Genomic DNA, 21,465 nt, shown 5'->3' with positions numbered 1-21,465 from the left:
ACACCAGAGGCCACAAGGTAGACCCTAAAAAGATTCAGTGGGTCTCACAGAAGGTCCGATATCTGGGCTTCATGTTAACCCCAGAGGGAAGACAGATGGACCCAGCCCGCATAAAGACTATTCAAAACTGCCCTCTACCGAACACCAAGAAACAACTTCGAGGTTTCTTAGGATTAATTGGCTTCTGTCGCCCCTGGTTGCCGTCCTGCGGGGAGTTAAGCAAACCGCTCCACCGACTCACTGCTAACCTTGCTCCTGACCCTTTGCAGTGGTCCCCGAACACTATTCAAGCCTTTCAGTTACTGAAGGACAGTGTGGCCTCCTCCATGTCTCTCCGCCCCCCCAATTACAGCAAACCCTTTCACCTTTTTGTCCACGAGAGGGGCGGAATTGCTAGTGGTGTCCTTACCCAGCTGAGCGGGCCCCACCATTTCCCGCTTGCTTTTTACTCTCAGCAAATCGACCCTGTCGCTCAGGGAACCCCATCCTGCACCCGGACTCTGGCAGCAGCTGCCCTGCTGATCACAAAGGCAAAGAGCCTAACCCTGGGTCATTTTACCACGGTTTGGACCTCTCATGCCTTGTCAGCCCTTCTGCGTAGGGGCACAACCCAAGTCTTTTCGGCCCATCGTCAGCAACAGCTAGAGGCCGAACTCTTAAAAAACACTAACCTAATTTTTGAAAGGTGTGGACCCCTTAATCCAGCTACCTTGCTTCCTGACCTGCCAGTCCTCCAGGATCAGCACGACTGTGTGGAAGTAGTTTACAGCATCTTACAGATAAAAGACAACCTGTTTGACGTGCCACTGGACAACCCCGATTGCATCCTCTTCTCGGACGAAAGCTCCTTCTATGTTGATGGCAAGCGTTTCACTGGTTATGCTGTCACCTCTGAATGGGACATTCAAGAGGCCGCCTCACTGCCAGGCAACTGGGGAGCCCAAGCCGCTGAACTCTATGCCCTGGCCCGAGCTTGCCAGTTGGCCGCTGGTAAGACCGTTACCATTTTTACTGATAGCAAATATGCTTTTGGAGTTGTGCATTGTCATATCCACCTCTGGAAGTTTCGAGGTTTCCAGACAGCTGCCGGTAAACCCATTCAGCACCTCCCCCTCATCCACAAGCTTTTGGACGCCCTCCAAAAACCCTCTGTCCTGGCTGTAGTTCACTGCCGGGCCCATACTAAAGATAGTAGCCCCGTTACCCGTGGGAATGCCCTGGCTGACGCCTCCGCCAAGAAGGCTGCCACCTTACCTTTAGCCATGCCCACATTGGCTATTGCAACCTCCTCCTTTACTCCACCGCACCCCGTACCAGTACCCGCTGCTGAACTACAATCGTGGGAAAGCCTCGGGGCCACTCTGGTCAAAGGGACCTGGCTTATGCCAGATGGCCGAGCCTGCCTCCCTCGCACCACATACCCCGTGGCAGTTCGCTGGCACCATGATAAAGGGGGTCACTACGGCACGCACGCCCTCGTGGACACTATCGCTCGCTTTTGGTATGCTCCAGGCATTCAACCCTATTGCCTATCAATAGTGAAAGCATGCAGCACATGTCAGCGTAATGGACCTGCTCCGCCTCTTAACAAAATTAAGGGTGGAAGACCTCCGCCTGCTGCTCCATTTCAACATCTTCAAATTGACTTTGCAGATATGCCAAAGGCTTTTGGAAAAAAGCACCTCCTTGTTTTGGTTTGCCCTCTGACTTCCTGGGTCGAAGCTTTTCCTACTGCTAATTGTACTGCTGCCACAGTGGCAAAGATTCTCCTTAGAGATATTGTACCCCGTTTTGGCATCCCTCTTGTGCTCGACTCAGATCGCGGACCTCACTTTACTGGTCATGTCCTTGGCCGTTTAGAACAAGAACTGGGCATTTCACACTCCTTTCATACACCCTACCACCCCCAGTCTAGCGGAAAAGTTGAGCGTATGAATAGGGAACTTAAGTTTACATTGGCTAAATACTGTCAGGAAACAGGATTAAAGTGGCCTCAGGTACTTCCCTTGGTCCTGTTTCACCTTCGTACTCGCCCAACCCGCGCATTGGGATTATCCCCCTTTAAACTGCTCTATGAACACCCCCCTTTCAAAGGCGGGGCGCTACCACGTGCTGATGTTTCACTATTGGAAGGAAATCATATAACCGCGTGTCAGTTTCTCTCCCTACAGGCTCGCCTTCGTACCCTTTGGAAAGCCTCGCAGTTTTCCCAGACCGTGCCGCTGGAGGAACAAATCCACCCGTTCCAACCAGGGGACTTCGTCTGGGCCAAAAAGTTCGTTCGTGACAACACCCTCCAGCCAAGGTTTACTGGACCCCACCAGGTTCTTTTGACAACCCAGACTGCAGTGTTCCTGGAAGAACGCAAATCTTGGATCCACCACTCCCACGTCAAGCCAGCCGTAGTGGACCACAGTGACGGACCAGCAGCTCTTGTCACCACTGAGAACACTGCCTTCGACCAGTGAACCAGCTTACCTCTCTCAGACATTAGACTTAAATTGACTGCCCGGACTTGGGTGGGTTAAAAACCTCTTGGTGGGTGTTGTTGGGGCCATAGTAGTCCTTATAATACTGTGTTGCTGTATTCAGTGTGTCCCCTCCCTCATAAACTCATGTAAGTCAGTTTATTCTTTTCCCACTTCAGCTAAAAGCCTTACTCTCTTCTAATTGGCCCAGGCTTAAATTGCCAAGCGGCCCTTAAGATCTTTAAATAGGGTGTAGCTTTTTGATTAATAGTTATCTCAAAGCTACAAATGGAGGAATGTTGGGTCTAAACTTTTGGTGAACTTTGGGGAGCCAAAACACACCCAGACTGGCCGTCTCTGCATAATCCTTTCTAAACCCTTTATCGAACAAAGCACTGACCTGCAAACTACTCATGACACCCCCTTTATTAAGTAGCCATTAGCCTTTATCTCTATGCATTTACTTGTTAAACTTGCTTTTCCTGTAAAATATTGATTGATTATGCATGACCATTATCTTTTGTTAATCACTTTGTTTACTTCTGTGTATAAATATTAATGCTCACCCCTAATAAAGGGGCCACACTTAATCTAAAGCTTTGAGAGCTAAGGATAGTGTGAGCCCGTTAATCAACGCATTGGTGTCTGGTCTCTGACAGAATTGTGTGCCCCATACCAACTCCGCACAAACTCGGGTGCTGGAGAGGTGAGTGAGGACTTGCTTTATTACTTAACAAAAGTGTTGGAGACAAAGGGATCAGGTGACCTCCTGGCCCGGGAAAGGGGCTGAGCAGAGAGGAGGGGATGGGAGGGGTTGTTAGTCTGGAGCTGGCTGGGGTCAAGGGTGGAGGGCAGACCTGGGGGTCTGGCTCACTGCCCCCCAGAATGGACCCAGCCGAGGGGTCCGGTTCGCTGTATCTACAAGCTCTGTTTTAGACCCTGTTCCTGTCATCGAATAAACCTCTGTTTTACTGGCTGGCTGAGAGTCACGTCTGACTGCAAAGTGGGGGTGCAGAACCCGGTGGCTTCCCCAGGACCCCGCTGGGGTGGACTCGCTGTGGGAAGCGCACGGAGGGGCAGAGGATGCTGAATGCTCCAAGGAGAGACCCAGGAGGTGAAGCTGTGTGAGCTTCTTGCCCTGAACAAGTCTGCTCCAAGGGAGAGGAGGCTCCCCAAAGTCCTGACTGGCTTGGTGGGGAGCAGTTCCAGAGCATCACCCGGTGACTCCGTGACAGGGCGTGAGTGGACGAGAGTTGAGGAAGCATTGTTCCAAGTCAACTATAAAAATATTGGCATATTGTGGGGCAATGCGGGTGCCCACAGCGGTGCCACTGATCTGGAGGTATATATTGTCATCAAATCTGAAATAGTTGTGTGTGAGGATAAAGAGGGAGATTACTAATGGAGTTCCCTCAAGGATCGGTCTTGAGACTAATTTTATTTAACATTTTAATTAGGAGCTTAGCACAAAAAGTGGAAGTGTGCTAATAAAACTTGCAGATGACAAAGCTGGGAGGTATTGCCAATACGGAGGAAGACTAGAATATGATACAAGAAGATGTGGACAACCTTGAAAACAGGAGTAATAGAAATGGGATGAAATTTAATAGTGCTTAGGGACTAACAAGAAACATTTTTGCTTTAAGCTGGGGACCTATAAGTTGAAAGTGACAGAGGAGACTATAAGCTGCCAATGTGATGTGGCTGTGAAAAAGGCTAATGCAAACCTAGTATGCATCAGATAAGGTATTTCCAATAGAGATAGAGAAGTGTCATTATCATTATACAGTGCACTGGTGAGACCTCATCTAGAATACTGCATGCAATTCTGGTCTTCCATGTTTAAGAAAGATGAATTCAAACTGAAACAAGTGCACAGAAGGTCTACTAGGATGATCAGAGGAATGAAGAACCTACCTTATGAGAGGAGACTTAAGGAGCTTGGCTTGTTTAGCCTAACAGAACGAAGATTGAGGAGAAATATTACTGCTCTCTAGAAATACATCACAGAGATAAACACCAGGAAAACAGAAATTATTTAAGTTAAGAGCCAGTGCTGGCACAAGAACAAGTTTAGGATTAAAACTAGATGAAAGTTTCTAAACATCAGCGGAGTAAAGTGCTGAAACAGGTGTGGTTAGATGTTCGGCTGCATGTGTGTGTTCTCTCTGCGTTCTCCCTGCTGCCCCAGCTCTGCGCAGACGGCCGGCACAGCAGACCTCGAGCAAACCGCCCTATGACCACAAGATCCACCAAGGTATGAAGGCACCAGGCCAGGTTTATGTTGACAAAGCACAGTACTAGTATCCCACAGAGGCCACGTCTACACTACAGCATAAAATCGAAATTATTAAAACTGGTTTTATAAAATCGATTTTACGCGTCCACACTAGGGCACATTAATTCAGTGGTGTGCGTCCATGGTCCTAGGCTACCATCGATTTCTGGAGCGGTGCACTCTGGGTAGCTCAGTAAAAGAATGAGACCAACAACTTCGATTTCCAGCCACACTAACCCTAAATCGATATAGTAATATCGATTTTAGGGTTACTCCTCTCGTTGGGGAGGAGTACAGAAATCGATTTTAAGAGCCCTTAAAATCGATTTAAAGTGCCTTGTAGTGTGGACGGGTACAGCGTTAAATCGATTTAACGCTGTTTAAATCGATTTAACGCTGTAGTGTGGACCAGGTGAGACTCTACGGGATCACTAATATATGTATGTCCGTAACAATGGACCAGCTCAGTGAATGGTGGAACTTTCCGTTCCTCCCTAGGCTAGACAAAGACACTCCCTCTGAGATACATCTTCATACCCCGATACAAACAAGTTACGTACTGCTCCTCTGACAGAGTTAGTTACTGCCCCCTGATGTGGCTAGTTATCACTCATCACCTTGTACATGTTGGTTCGATCAAAACATCTCTATTATGTACTGTCATCCTGACCTTATCTTTGAGGAGGGGTCAGTATGTTCCTGTTATCCTGGGGGAATGTTTTTGTACCATCCTTGATCTTGGGATGTTCTGGTACCACTTGATATCGTGATGTGTTTGTGTGAGTACTCTGTGCCTAGCACTTCTTAGTAATGTGTATTTCAGCCCTGTTCTTGCCAGATTCTGTGACCAGGTCCTGCCTCTTGCTCACAGCTTGTCTTCGCTTTATATCAGTAAAGTTTTGACTACTACTTTAGGCCAGGCCTCATGCCCCATACCAGGCCTCTGATGCAAGGGCTTATGGTGTTTCAGGCTCTCTTCCTACTACATGCCTCCGTTTTTTGTCTTTTCATGGGGAGGATGTTTACCCATCGTCCCAGAAAAACATAATGCAAGGACTGACGATGGCCCAGTGGGCTAAACAGTGCACCTGCAAAGAAATTTTCCATAAGTCAGATTGGTACATACCCTGAGGGATTTTTGCCTTCCATTGCAGAGTGCGGCTTGGAACGCTTGCTGGTTTAAACTAGAGCAGAGGTTCCCAACTTCTCTTATTGCATACTCCTTCCAGATTTACCAGCTGCCCGCATACCCCTGCCCTTCTCATCACTGATACTTTGTGTGTTCCTTCTTAGCACTACCTGTCTTGTCTTTAGCCATCTCTTCATACTTCATTGTTAGATACAGATATATAGGGAAAAAGTATACAGCTGGGGAAAAAACAATCCTAAATTCAGAGCTCAGTTAGAGAGTTAGAGACTGGCCAGTTGCGGGACAACTGAACCCGTGCTGTACAGGGACTTCACCTCCAGTCACGCTATGTCAACATCTCTGTGTTCTCACTGGTACATTCTGAGATAAATTAACTATTGTATTTTATATAACAAATTCCCAGAGTTTTAAAGCTTCATCTGAGTAGCCTATTATGAAAATGCAATAAATAAATAAAATCCACCATTACACAATTTCTCCTGCTTACCCCCAGAGATGACTCACATGCTCCAAGGGGAACCCATGAACTACAGTAAATGATGCATTCTCTGCAACAAAGTCATTAAATAAAGATTTGAGTACTTCACTAAACCTCAGATAGAGGTTTTCAGTCTATTACATGAGCGGGTGGGTGAGATTTTCGTGGCCTGCAATCTGAAAGAGGTCAGATTAGATGATCATGATGGTCCCGTCTGCCCCCAAAGCATATGAGTCATCATCAAGACACTCCAGGGACCCAAAGTATGTTCCCATCATGCTTACGCCTTGATCAAGGCCTGCATGCCAGAGTGATGAGCACAGAATATGTCTGTTTTGGTTTTTATGGCCTTTTAAGACTGCTCTGTTGCCCCCACACTCTAAGGCACAATGAACAATACTTGTGCCTCAGAGGAAATCTCTCAGCGGGGCCAATTTTGATCAGGCAATTTACACACTCGGTCCTGGGCTGAATTTCTGAAATCCTGAAGGACAAGTGTGACAAAGTGGGATTTTTCCCCTTGTTATGTTGCATAGGAGTCTGTCATGCACTAATACTGTGTGTACCTCAGTTTCCCTGTGTACTGAACCGATGCCTATGTGGTCGGAACTGGGTGTGTGACTTTAGCTGAGGCCCTTGGGGCCAGGTGAGGCTGCCCAGCTGCCAGCATGTAAGCTATGGCTGATGCCCTTTGTAACTTGAGAACCAGGAAGATGTGACCAGGTGACATTTTGCCTGGGTAGCAGGACAAAGCCTGGGGGAGGAGCTACGGGAGAGTGGGAGGAAAGGCAGCAGGGTCCAAGGCAGTCTCCTGTTTGGGTCTTGGAGCGGGGAGTCCAGGGCATCTGGCCCAGGGTCCGTCCCCCAACCCCCCAAGATGGGCGTGGCTGAAAGTCGCTAATTTCCATGCTAACAAATTCTGTTCTACGATAAACCTGTTTTACTGGCTGTCTCAGAGTCACATTGACTGTGGAACTTGGATGCAGAGCCCTTTGGCTTCCCCAGGAGCCCTGCTCAGGTGGACTCACTGTGGGAAGCGCACGGTGAATGGGGATGCTGAATGCTGAGGTCAGACACAGGAAGGCCAAAGCCACATAGGCTTCTTGCCCTGGCAACACTCAGTTAGAGGAGGCATGCTCTACCAGAGCCCTGACTGGCTGCATTTGGAGCAGTTCCAGAACATCAGCCTGGTGACTCTGTGACAACAGGTTTCTAGTAAGGACTCAAAATCTACAGAATATCCTAGAGCACTTCCAGAGTCTGTTTATCCGTGATAGTTGTCCTCCATTGGGTGACAAGTGCCTGGTGTCTCTCCCAGCCAGGATGTTTCCCTAGAATCTGTCAGGTCTCCAGTCACATGGAACGGATCATCGGACTGGAGTTTGAGAGACAAGTATTTCTGCCCCTTCCACACCTGGAATACCAGCTCCTTTCTCCTCTGAAATGAGTAGATTCCCAGTGGAATTAATCAGAGTTCCTAGTTTTGTAGGGCTATGTGTAATCCCCTCTGGCTGGGCTCTGGAACTGAGAGGTGTTAAGAGTTGATGTAAATGGCTTCAAAAAGGAAGCTATTTGCAGTGCATAAATTTCACTGCTCCTACAAACCCCAAGAACCATGCTATTCTTGTCTTATCTATTGGCATTTTATTAAACATATGTACAGATATAGAACATCTGTAATAGCAGGGACTTTTTAATCCTTATCTGCCTCAGCTCTGCCCAATCCTTCTCCATATGGTTTGCATCTGAAAAATCTGGAGGCCATGATCAGCTGTTTCTCCTGGACATCAGCTTTTCCAGTAACTGAATGAAGATGCCTACTAAATACTAAAGTTGGCTGACACAGGACAGAGGCATCGACTCTGAAGGAAGAAATAACATCATTTTCTTGCCTTTTGGTGCTAACATCCTGATAGCTCACTCATCTGGGCTAGAATGGCTCCAGAGAAGCAAGTCATTGCCCATGAGGCTTAAAGCCAAGGCTGCAACTTTTAATTGTTAGAAGCTCAACTCAGTTTTTCTTGTTGGCTCTTTGGGAAGACTCTGCTGGAAACACTCTTTTAGAATCAAGGATCTTACAGCCTCTATTTTGGAAAGGGCAATTGAGACCGGGGTCCTAACATGGAGCCAGCTGTGGTCAGTCAATCATGGTGAACTGCAAAGAATGGGGCAGACAATCCCCATAAAGCTGGAGGATATTCCAATACTTAGATTCACCAAACCAGCATAAAACAGCTTCTTTATTACCTTACTGGTTACTCAGAAGTCCAAACAACAGTTCTCTTAAAGTGATCCAGCCTCAGGCCTCCATCCTGATACCCACATGAAATATGATGAAAATTTCTGTAAATCTTATTTCATCACATAAAAGAAAAAAGGTTCTACCAATCCCAAAGGACTGGACACATTACCTCCCAGGTTAATGCATGTTTCAGATCTTGCCCAAATACATGCTACAGACAATTCTTATTAACTAAACTAACATTTATTAAAAAACAAAAGAGACGGAGTATGGTTAAAAGATCAGTATACATACAGACATGAGTTCAACTCACTGAGGTGCAGATTCATAGCATAGAGTCAGAGCGTCATAGTTGCAAAGAGTTGTTTCAGAAATAGTTCATAGTCCAATATCCAAATATCAAATTCAGGGCATAGCAGCATAACCAGGACCTCAACCTTGCTACTCAAACTTCCCCTAAAGAAGCTTAAGCATATCTGAGATGACAGAATCAGGACCCAATGATCTTTTATACAATTTCATGTCTTTTAACAAGTTGAAATTCCTCAGGGAACAAAAGGTAATTAGGATGACTTTGAAGGAGGTCCATCCCCAGGACTTAGCTATACGAATTAACATAAGGCCATTTGCTTGTTCCTCCACCATTCACAGTACATTTCAAAGAGAGATAAATACGGAGATATCTCGTGTTTACAATTCATTTACATGATAGGCTGTTCTTCTGACTTCTGAATGATCAGAATACAGCACAGACAGACTGTTGATTACATTGTCCACCCTACTCATACATATGTAAATACTATGATACAGGAGGGACAGGGAGCAGTGGGAGAGAGTGGTAGAGGGGAAGTATATAAGCCCTAGGCTACTTAAGGTGTGCCTCCCTGAAGACTAGGGAGGGCTGCTAAAGGTTAATTGGAGCACCTGTAGTCAATTAAGGCCCTGTTAGCAACCTAATAAAACCCCCTGCTTCAGGGAGTCAGGGGAGAGGGAGGAAGGAGAGAGGACTGGAGCTTGGCGGTGTGCTGTGAGACTTGGAAGATCGGAAAGCCAGAGTAAGGGAGACCCTGCCCCAGCAGGGGAGGGAGACTCCCTCCCCCAGCGTCTAAGGACTGAGGCTGTGGCTACACTGGCACTTTACAGCGCAGCAACTTTCGCGCTCAGGGATGTGAAAAAACACCCCCCTGAGCGCTGCAAGATACAGCGCTGTAAAGCCTCAGTGTAATCAGTGCCGCAGTGCTGGGAGCGCGGCTACCAGCGCTGCACGCTACACCCGTAGAGGATGTGGTTTACATGCAGCGCTGGGAGAGCTCTCTCCCAGTGCTGGCGCTCCGACCACACTCACACTTCAAAGCGCTGCCGCTACCCTACCCAAGGGGGAAGAGGGTAAAGACCCGCAGGGGTTGAAAGAGGCTGGGACTCAGAGTGAGGAGCAAACCCAGACCCCTCCCCTGCTTCCTCCCTTTTACCACCTTCCCAGGCCACTAGTGGGGCCCTCAGTGCCCCAAGAGCAGGGGCAAGGGGTAGCATCTTAGCTCCCCACCAAGAAAAGCGCAGGACTCATCATACTACATCGGCCATCTTATAGACTCATAGACTCCAGGACTGGAAGGGACCTTGAGAGGTCATCGAGTCCAGTCCCCTGCCCTCATGGCAGGACCAAATACTGTCTAGACCATCCCTAATAGACATTTATCTAACCTACTCTTAAATATCTCCAGAGATGGAGCTTCCACAACTTCCCTAGGCAATCTATTCCAGTGTTTAACTACCCTGACAGTTAGGAACTTTATCCTAATATCCAACCTAAATCTCCCTTGCTGCAGTTTAAGCCCATTGCTTCTTTGTTCTATCATTGGAGGCTAAGGTGAACAAGTTTTCTCCCTCCTCCTGATGACACCCTTTTAGATACCTGAAAGCTGCTATCATGTCCCGTCTCAGTCTTCTCTTTTCCAAACTAAACAAACCCAATTCCTTCAGCCTTCCTTCATAGGTCATGTTCTCAAGACCTTTAATCATTCTTGTTGCTCTTCTCTGGACCCTCTCCAATTTCTCCACATCTTTCTTGAAATGCGGTGCCCAGAACTGGACACAATACTCCAGTTGAGGCCTGACCAGTGCAGAGTAAAGCGGAAGAATGACTTCTCGTGTCTTGTTTACAACACACCTGTTAATGCATCCCAGAATCATATTTGCTTTTTTTTTGCACACTGTTGACTCATATTAAGCTTGTGGTCTACTATGACCCCTAGATCTCTTTCTGCCATACTCCTTCCTAGACAGTCTCTTCCCATTCTGTATGTGTGAAACTGATTGTTCCTTCCTAGGTGGAGCACTTTGCATTTATCTTTATTGAACTTCATCCTGTTTACCTCAGACCATTTCTCCAATTTGTCCAGATCGTTTTGAATTTTGACCCTGTCCTCCAAAGCAGTTGCAATCCCTCCCAGTTTGGTATAGTCCGCAAACTTAATAAGCTTACTTTCTATGCCAACATCTAAATCGTTGATGAAGATATTGAACAGAACCGGTCCCAAAACAGACCCCTTGTCACAATATGCAAAAACCCAAACATCATCTCCCCACATGTCTTCTGTGGGTTATTTATTTTGCAGGATGTTTAACCCTTTCTACTCATGCAGCACAGTAAAAAAGTCAGTTTTGTCCTTCAAAGCACAGAACTCTTGTGTCTGGCTGTTTAGACACTAGGGTTTGTTAGATTATTCCTGTTTTGTTTGAGGAGGTCTCTGAAATCAAGACACAAAGGTGGCGTCCTTGTGCCTTTTTGAAAATTACTACTGAACTTTTTTCTTCACATGTATTTTTGATTATGTCTGGATTACCTTCCCCTGCCCGCCCACCCCCATGGTGGAGAAAGGATATCCACATAGGGACATACTTTTCTGACCAGAAAGCAGAATCATCTTGGACATCACCATCCTGCCTGTCATCCAGGCTCATAACCTGGTCATCAGCTTCGACTCACACATCTCCCCAGGTCCTCAAAACAAGGCTATGATTAAATCTTGGCAAATCTTTCTGCATAATATTTTAAAGACCTGGCCTTTCCTATGCAGCCACACAGCTAAATTCTCATCCAAACTCTCATTTTTCTTCTCAATGGACTACAACATCTTTCTCTATGGCTTTGAAAAATGCAAACTTACCTCACTCTTGGCCCTTCAAAATGCTACCGTAAAGATCATTTTCCTAGCTTGCCACTTTGACCACATCGCCCCTCTCGCTGCATGTTTCCACTAGCTCCCACGTCTCCATTACATCAAACAGAAGCTGCTTGCATTCACTTTCGGAGCCCTTCATGGTCAAACTCCACCTTACCTATATGCTCTCAATTTGCTATGGCCTATACTTGCCTATGATCAACCTGTGATGCTAGCCTCCATTGCTCATTTGTAAATATTTTGAAATAAACAAACACTTTTCTTCTCTCCCATGCTGCCCCCTCACAATGGGAGGTGCTCCCCATAAACATCTGCCAAAGCTCCCTCACTATCCACCTTCAAATCACTCCTCAAAAAACTCTTCAAAAATGACTTGACAGTCAGACCACAGCCTATCACGCTGACCCATATGGTCTCACTGGTTACTTGTACTCCCCGCATCTGTCTGTATCCATCTGTCTCTTGTCTTATATTTGGAGTGTAAAGCCCATGGGGCAGGGACTGTCTCCTGTACTGTTTGCACAGTGCCTATCACATTCAGGTCCTAGGCACTATGGTAATACTAATAATAAGCAAGTAACAGCAGCAACAACATCTAGGAATGGAACAGTCTTAGCTAGATCTCTTGTTTCATTTCTGATAACTACCCTTCTTCCATGCATGACATTGCTGGAAGGCAGGGGTGGGGGGGCGCGGGGCAACATTTCATCATCCACAGGATTTCTTAGGTCTTATGATGCGGGTTTCTTTTTTGTCTTTTGTTTGTTGGTTACAAGAAGTGTCTGGAAAGTGCTCATCACCGGTCCTCTAGTCTTCTGCTCCAACAGTGTGGACCCATGAGTGTTTGACTGGAGTGCTGAATTCCTTCTCTTGTCTGGTGAAGGTGGACCTATCCAGACTCTCACACAGGAGTCACTTTACAACAGTACTTCAAGATGACTGTTTATAGGTGAATCACTCAACAGATTTTCTGATTCATACATTTTATGGCCAGAACAGACCCTTATGTTTATCTAATCTGACCTGTATAATGAGTTACTCAAAGTTCTGTATTAATTTGCCTAGTAAGGAATCTATTTGTCAAAAAAATTTCCTCAATCTTTTGTTGTCTGTATTGCTACGGACATAGTTGCTGACAGGTATTTTGAAATAAATTATCAAAATAATTGAAACTGGCATGATTATTTTGTGTTACTTTGACAAAAAGAATATGCACAATTTTGCAGAATTTAAAAATAACGCGTGCAGAATTTTTAACTTTTTGGCACCGAATTCCCCAGGGTGAGAGGCCCCTAGGGCTGGTGGATGGCTGGATCACCCCTAAAGCCAGCATATCTCTGACATCTCCCTCCGTGGCCTGTGTTTGCCCGTTACTCTGAATGGGGAACACTTGATGGGAGGGCTGGCTCCCGTCTCCACCCAGTGGACAGCTCAGTTAGTGTGCCCAGGTCAGTTGTAAAACAGCTGTTGGTACAGATGCAGCATCTCTCTGATCTCTGCCTGCTAGGCAGGGGTTAGCTGGTCAGAAAGTGGAAAATGATTCCAGCAAGGGGCTGGCTCCGGTCTCAGGGAAGAGACCCACCAGGGGATGTTCCTCCTTCTTCCACTGGCCACATACGGCCAGTACAGCCTCTCCCTGTCACAGTACGGCTTCATCATGTTGACCTGGTCCCCTCGGTGGCTGTAAGCCCGGTTGGGCAGTTCCATCATATCATTCTCCTCATTCAGCTGCTTGATGACCTTGAAAGGCCCATCCTAGGCAGCTTATTCTTTCTCACCAGGATGAGAAACCTCACCTGGTCCCTGGTGCCACAGGCTAAGCAGTTGTACCAGATCTTCAGCTTCCATTGGGCCCTGGCTAGGTTCTTCCTGGCAGGACCTATGAGTTCAGAGAGCTTTTCCTGGAAACTCAGTCATAACCCATGGATTCTCCATCGGGGGAGGCCTTCCCCTCCCATTTGTTCTTCACCAAGTCCAGGGCCACTTTCTGAAAAGGCTCCTCTATGACATGCAGGTGTCCCAAGGCTGATTTACCCTTGCCCCAGACCATATGCACCTCTCATAGACTCATAGACTCTAGGACTGGAAGGGACCTCGAGAGGTCATCGAGTCCAGTCCCCTGCCCCCATGGCAGGACCAAATACTGTCTAGACCATCCCTAATAGACATTTATCTAACCTACTCAAATATCTCCAGAGATGGAGATTCCACAACTTCCCTAGGCAATCTATTCCAGTGTTTAACTACCCTGACAGTTAGGAACTTTTTCCTAATGTCCAACCTAAATCTCCCTTGCTGCAGTTTAAGCCCATTGCTTCTTGTTCTATCATTGGAGGCTAAGGTGAACAAGTTTTCTCCCTCCTCCTGATGACACCCTTTTAGATACCTGAAAACTGCTATCATGTCCCCTCTCAGTCTTCTCTTTTCCAAACTAAACAAACCCAATTCCTTCAGCCTTCCTTCATAGGTCATGTTCTCAAGACCTTTAATCATTCTTGTTGCTCTTCTTTGGACCCTCTCCAATTTCTCCATATCTTTCTTGAAATGCAGTGCCCAGAACTGGACACAATACTCCAGTTGAGGCCTAACCAGCGCAGAGTAAAACGGAAGAATGACTTCTCGTGTCTTGTTTACAACACACCTGTTAATGCATCCCAGAATCATGTTTGCTTTTTTTGCAACAGTATCACACTGTTGACTCATATTAAGCTTGTGGTCCACTATGACCCCTAGATCTCTTTCTGCCATACTCCCTCCTAGACAGTCTCTTCTCATTCTGTATGTGTGAAACTGATTGTTCCTTCCTAAGTGGAGCACTTTGCATTTATCTTTATTGAACTTCATCCTGTTTACCTCAGACCATTTCTCCAATTTGTCCAGATCGTTTTGAATTTTGACCCTGTCCTCCAAAGCAGTTGCAATCCCTCCCAGTTTGGTATCGTCCGCAAACTTAATAAGCGTACTTTCTATGCCAACATCTAAATCGTTGAAGATATTGAACAGAACAGAACAGAGGACAAGGCCTCCCTGGTTGGCAGCTGTCCCGCCCTGGCTGCGGTTCTCCACACTCAGGTAGGGTCTCTGATCCCCCTGGGCTCAGCTTTGCCCCTGCAGTCCAAGTGAGGGCAGGCAGTGAGCCTGCTGCTTTGCTCACAGCAGCAGAGCCGGCATGAGCCACCTCTGCCCTGTGCAGGGGAACAGGGAGAATCTCACTGTCCCACTCAGCTCCAGGGCTCTGGTTACAGACAGGCAGGTATCCTAAGCCTAGCAGCTCCTCCCCCCCCTGCCAGCCAGGTAATTCACTAACCGCTTCTGTCTCCGCCGGTTGGTTCCCTGGATTCAAACTCAAATCGTTGGCTGTTACAGGAACAGGGGCTGGACCCTGTCCCAAACCGACACAGTCATTCCTCAACAGGAGGTCACAGCTGATATATTGGAGAACCCCAACTACCAGCCAGCCCAACCGCTCCTGTCTCTGCACAGGGATCTGGGCCATAGGCAGGGCAAGGGGCTTCATCCCTGGGACCTTCAACCAAGTCACACAGCCCCTTAGCATCTGATGAGGCTGCACCACCCGGGGTCTGACAACAGTTTTCTCTGTCCCAGGATCTTGCCACTCCAGGAATGTCTCCCCATTGACCACCACCTTCCGCTCCCACTGGGGATCGGAGGGGTCTGAGCCCAGGATAGTACATGCAGACATATATGCTGGGGCCAGGAGCGAGAGCCAGTCTGCCACCCCACCTATCTGGCTAAACAACTCCATGGCCTTGGGATCCAGGAAGGGGGCTAAACACCAGAGTCTTTCCACAGGGCCAGCCTCATTCCAATTGCCAGCCTTCCCAAAGGCCGCAAGACAGGTATCTATATCTCCCCCTCCTTCACCTGGGGCAGCAATTTAGGGTCCCTGCGGAATTGGCACCCTGAGGTCCATCCCCACTCACCCCTGGAAGGGTCCCTCTGCCTCTCAGCTCCGCCAGGGCCAGTTCCTGCTGCCTTTTTCTCTCTTGCTGTTCTGCTTCATGCCTTCCCTGGCTCTCAGGATCCTCTGACTCCTTCAAACTCATCTCCAATTCCATCCACCTCAGATCAACCAATGGGGAGGGGACCCCCGGCTGGTCGGGGACACGGGTCTCCGGGACACCTGGCTGCTCCCAGCCTCTCTCATGGCTCCAGCTGGGTCAGGAACCGGCTCCTTAGCGCAATCCTGCTCTTCCAGCTGAGCAATCAGCTGTGCCTTAGAGCTTTCCAGTGAGCCAGCCATCTCTCTCTGCACAGCTTCACAATGTCCTTCTTAAGGGATGGTTATAAGCCATCTCCATGCTGTTCCCAAGTGGTCACGGATTCACAGGCCTGTGCTCTCTCAGCTTCTCATGATCCCTGGGAGGAACCCCTTCAACAGGACAGCCCTTCTTGGTGGACCACCTCTCTCAGGGTTAAGCTATAGGCTCCTCCTGGAACCGCACCTCTCGGAGGCTCCAGTACGACCGTTTAATCCCCTTTCATTTTACTGCTCCCCAGTCACTTACTGCAGGACGTTCTGTCCATGGGGTGCAGTTTATCCCACCACTGCCACCAGTTGTCACAGAGTCACCGGGGCAATGCTCTGGAAGCCAGTCAAGACTCTAGGGGAGCATGCCTCCTCTCGGAGCATACTATATCTCCAAGGCAAGAGGCTTACACACAGTTTCTACCTTCCTGGCTCTGAACATCCCCTTCCACACCGTGCACTTCCTGCAGCGAGTCTGCCCGGGTGAGGATCCTGGGGAAGCCAGAGAACCCTGCACCCCAACTCCGGAGTCAGACATGTCTCTCAGCCAGACAGTAAAACAGAAGGTTTATTAGTCAACAGGAACAGAGCATAGGAGAGAACTTGTTAGCACAGAAATCAGTGACTTTCAGCCAAGTCCGTCTTGTGGAGGAACGGAGACCACAGCCAGGGCTCTGGTCCTCGCCCTGAGGTGCAAGCCAGCTGAGACTGACTTGCTTCCAGCTGTCTAGCCCCTGCCCTGCCCATTGCTCCTCCTCCGACCTTTGTCTCGCTTCCCGGGCCAAGAGTCACCTGGTCGCATCCCCCTCCTGGGTCTCAGGTTATGAAGGGGGGTGGGGGGGGGCATAGCATTGGTGTAGGCAGCTGGAACAGCCCCACAAAAGTCACACCCCCTTATTCCCACCACCTATACATTGGTGCTATACACAGGGAAACTGAGGCACACACAGCATTCATGCAAAACAGTAAGACTCACATAGGCTCACACGCAACATAACAAGGGAAAATCCCCACTTTGTCACACTCAGCACCCACCATTTTTTCCCCATGGGTGCTCCAGACCCGGAGCATCCATGGAGTCGGCGCCTATGTTTCAGGAGCTCAGCCACTGACTTCCTGTGTGACCTTGGATAAATCATATAATCTCATTCATAAAAAAAAGATAATACTTCCTATCGCCTACCCTTTGTTAGTCTGTTCTTTCTAGTTTGTAAGCTCTTCTGGACAGGGCCTCTAGGTGCTACTGTAATACAAATGAAAAAAGATCTCTTTCAAAGTACAATTCACGGGACGTTCATATTTCAGAATGAGCAGACAGGATAAGCATATCCCATGTCATTCCCACATCCCCAGTTACTATCTCATTAAGTAGAACGCTATGCTGAAACATCTTACTAGGAAACATTTTCTTGTATAGGTAATGTTTGCACAAAGCAGATGTTCACTTGTTACTATGATTTGCATTTAGTTTAAAAACCATTAGCCTTAGGTCTTGGCTATTTCCTTATGAATGGTGGAATGATAATTATCTGAAACATTTCCACGTTTTGCCACACTATGAAGTTACAGAGCAAAATCCTCTTAATAGGCCCACTTGGCACAAGCAACAAGCAATGATCCCACATCTCAGACACACTGAAACACTTCAGTGTGTTATGCTTGGTTGGCAAAGAGCACACAGGCACTAAAGAAACTCCAGCTGGGGCACAACAGCCTCCCTGTTAAACATGGGTTTAAGGAAGCACTTCCTTCTGGCGTTCCGATCGTTGCACTGGCTACTCACTGAATTGCCTTAACACTGCTCCCACTGACGGAGATTCAAGGACTTGGCTACAGTAACACAGGAACTCTGGTAAAACTGGACAGAGAACCCAGATCTCCCAATTACAGTCCACAGCCATAAGCACAAGACTGTCCTCCTTCCATCCCAGCAAGCTACTAGCAGATATCTCTCACTGTAGTTTAAAAAGCTACCTGTAATTTCTTGTATGCACATCCCTCCCTCCCCACTACACAGAAAATGGTTAGATTCACAGAGTTCCAACCGCATTAAAATCTAACTCTACACTAACTTGAAATCATGTTAGTATTACTAGGTGTTTACAAGCAGTAAATTAAACAGATGATAAAAATGTTCAAGAACTAACACAAACCTTTCTCATCATATGTGCAGCTGCCTGCCAGCCTCGGGTGCCGATGTGTTTGTTAAACGAGATGTTGAGGTGCGTTGCTGACTCATAATACTCAATCATGTCAAATAATGCTGAGGCACCCTGGAAAACAAAGAGAGGAAAAGACAAACTGTAAAGTTGACACAAGATTGTGGAGGCATTCAGCAGTGGCTCTGGGAACCAGTCACAGACATCAGCTTCTCATTTCCAGTAAGACACCTGCACAGAACAATCCATGAAGCTAGCAGCTTGCTAATACATAGAGGGAGACCTGGAGAGAGAAAAAATGGTTACTAACCTTCTGTAACTGTTGTTCTTTGAAATATGTTGCTCATGTCCATTCCACTTGTACTTCTAGGGTGTAATGACTAAGTTCAAGGAGTTACTGCCACAGGAATCCAGGACTGAGTTCTCTGCTCCAGTCGAGGAGGGCAGAGCAGTGGCAAAAATGTCCCTGCAAGCAGCATTAGATGTAGCGGACTCTGCTGCATGAACCATAGCCTTGGCTGTGGTCATGAGGAGGAGCTCATGGCTGCAGGCCTCAGGCCTCCCATATGAAGTGCAGCGGACTATTCAGGACCTTCCTTTTGAGGGCATCTCTCTCTTTTCAGAGCAAATGGACTCTAAACTACACACAGAGCGAAGGATTTGAGAGTCACTCTAAAGTTCCTCAAACTACACATGCGGGCCCCACTGAGAAAGCACTTTAAGCCCCAGCCATTGCCCAGTTTCTATCAGCCTCTATTGAGGCAGGATTACAGTAGGAGGCAGGGCCTAGAGTAGGCCTTTTGATGGTACACCTGAGGATGGCATACCAGGACAGTGTCTGGATCCACTCTCACCAATTTTTATCAACTGGCTATACCACTACTATTGGGCATAGTCCCACATCACCTCAGACCGCTGGGTGCTACGCATGATAGAACTGGTATACACCCTGCAGGTCAGTTTTTCCCCTCCTTCCTACCCTCTCTCTCCATCCTTCTTCAGGGACTCCTCACAAGCAACGTTTACTTCACAAAGTGCGAATGCTCCTGCAAGTGGGAGCAGTAGAGGAAGTTCCTCTGGAGCGAAGGGGCAGGGGTTTTTACTCCTGGTGTTTCCTAATCCCAAAGGCCAATGGCAGTCTCAGACCCATCCTGGACCTGTGAAAACTCAACATATTCATGAAGAAGCTGAAGTCCTATATGGTCTCCTTGGTCACCATTACTGCATCTCTGGATTCAGGGGACTGATATGCTGCTTTTGATTTGAAGGATGCCTGAATCCATATTTCAATCTTCCAAGGCCACAAAAATGCCTCCATTTTGTGGTGAACCAAGTGCACTACCAGTTCACTGTCCTTCGATTCGGCCTGTCAGCAGCCCCTCAGGTTTTCACAGAGTGTGTGGCAGTTGTCGTAGCCTTCTTGAGGAAGCAAAGGGTTCAGATTTACCCTTACCTTGTTGACTGGCTGGTCAAAGGTTGGTCCAAGGCCCAGGTGGAGGAAAATGTAAGGTTGATACTGTCAACCTTCAAAGAGTTAGGCCTGTTGACAAACATGCAGAAAACCGACACGTGTCAGTTAAAAGAACAGAATTTATAGGGGCAGTCCTCAACTTGGTCCAGGCCAGAGCATTACTTCCAGAGATCCAGTTCCAGGCCCTAGGTATGACCATGGAAAGCCTCAGACACCACCCAACCACCACGGCAAGAACCTGCCTAAAACTCCTGGGGCACATGGCCTCATGCACTTATGTGATGCACCATGCGAGATTATGACTCAGACCTCTCAAGGCTTAGCTAGCGTCAGTGTACCAGCTGGGACAGGATCATTTGGACACGGTTGTCATACTTCCCCATTCAGTAATTACCACCCTCCTTTGATAGTTGGAGCCAAGGGCAGTATGTGCAGGTGTCCCCTTCTCGAGACCACATCTGGGGATATTTCTAGTCATTGACTCATCTGGGCTGAGTTGGGGGGCTCATCGAGGGGTACGCAGGACCCAGGGCCGCTGTCCCAAGCAGAGCTCTCGCTGCACATCAACGTGAGGGAACTCAGAGAGGTGCACTTTGCCTGCCAAACATTGCAGCCCCACCTGGAAGGCAAATACGTATTGATACTTAGACAACAACACACAGGACGGAGTGTGCTTCTCTCACCTATGCCAGGAAGCCCTTTGCCTGTGGGAATTCTGCATAACCCCCTCAAATCATCTCAAAGCCTCCTATTTTCTGGGGGCACAGAATGAGTTAGATTGCCTAAGCAGATCTTTCTCCAGTCACGAGTGGTCCATTCAATCAGAAATCATGAAGGACATTTTCCGGAGGTGGGGAGCTCCCCAGAGAGACTTGTTTGCAATGAGACAACAGGAAGCGTCTGCAGTTCTGCTCCTGCCTGAGTCACAGCCCAGGTTCGCTAACAGATACATTTTTTCTCTCTTGGAAGGACCATCTCTTCTATGAATTCCCTCCCATTCGCTCATACACAAGGTCTTGCTGAAGGTCAGGAAGAAAGGCATGAATCTGATCCTGACAGCCATGGCCTGGCCACATCAACACTGGTTCAACACCCTTCTGGACCTCCTGGTGGAATCAATGATCTGATCTCCCAGGATCACGTCCGTCTATGAAATCTGAACCTTAAGTCCTTTCATCTCATGGCCTGGAAGCTCCATGGCTGAACCCCTTGGAGCTAGCATGCTCCAAGGCGGTTAGAGAAGTCCTTGTGGGGAGCAGGAAACCATCCACTACAGCTACATACCTGCCAGAGTGTAAAAGGTTCTCAATCTGGTCAGGGCAGAAAGGTATTTCATCCACGTGGTCATCAGTGCCATTAATTCTGGACTACTTACTACACCTGAAGCAGCAAATGCTATCGGTGTCATCAGTTAGAGTCCACCTGGCTGCAATTTTGCTGTTTGACCCACGGGTAAATAGCCGGTCCATCTTTGCAAACTTGATCTGTACTCGTTTCCTCAAATGCCTGGATAGACTATATCCCCAAATACGACAACCAATCCCGCTTTGGGATCTCAACCTGATATTACTGAGGCTCACGGGTTCCCCATTCGAGCCCTTGGCAACGTGTTCTCTCCTCTACTAGTCCTGAAAAGTGGCACTTCTGGTGGCCATTACTTCAGACAGAAGGGTCTCAGAGATTAGGGCTCTGACTTCAGAACCTCCCTACACTGTATTCTTCAAGGACAAGGTCCAGCTGAGCTCTCACCCAACCTTCCTCCCGAAG

At 47.8% G+C, this 21,465-nt stretch overlaps 1 protein-coding gene across 1 annotated transcript in view; it reads right to left on the bottom strand.

The window, feature by feature from the left end:
* The window catches only part of PPP1R37 (protein phosphatase 1 regulatory subunit 37), a 158,503-nt gene that overhangs the window by 63,455 nt on the left and 73,583 nt on the right, over positions 1-21,465 (bottom strand). Inside the window, exon 5 of the mRNA XM_050927774.1 lies at positions 18,222-18,341. Within this exon, the coding sequence (XP_050783731.1) occupies positions 18,222-18,341 (120 nt within the window). The remainder of the gene's footprint in view (positions 1-18,221; positions 18,342-21,465) is intronic.

Source organism: Gopherus flavomarginatus, chromosome 18 (genome assembly GCF_025201925.1).
Source record: "Gopherus flavomarginatus isolate rGopFla2 chromosome 18, rGopFla2.mat.asm, whole genome shotgun sequence".
Classification (NCBI taxonomy): domain Eukaryota; kingdom Metazoa; phylum Chordata; order Testudines; family Testudinidae; genus Gopherus; species Gopherus flavomarginatus.
The sequence above is the reverse complement of the archived record's forward strand: the minus strand, read 5'-3'. Positions and strand labels throughout refer to the sequence as shown.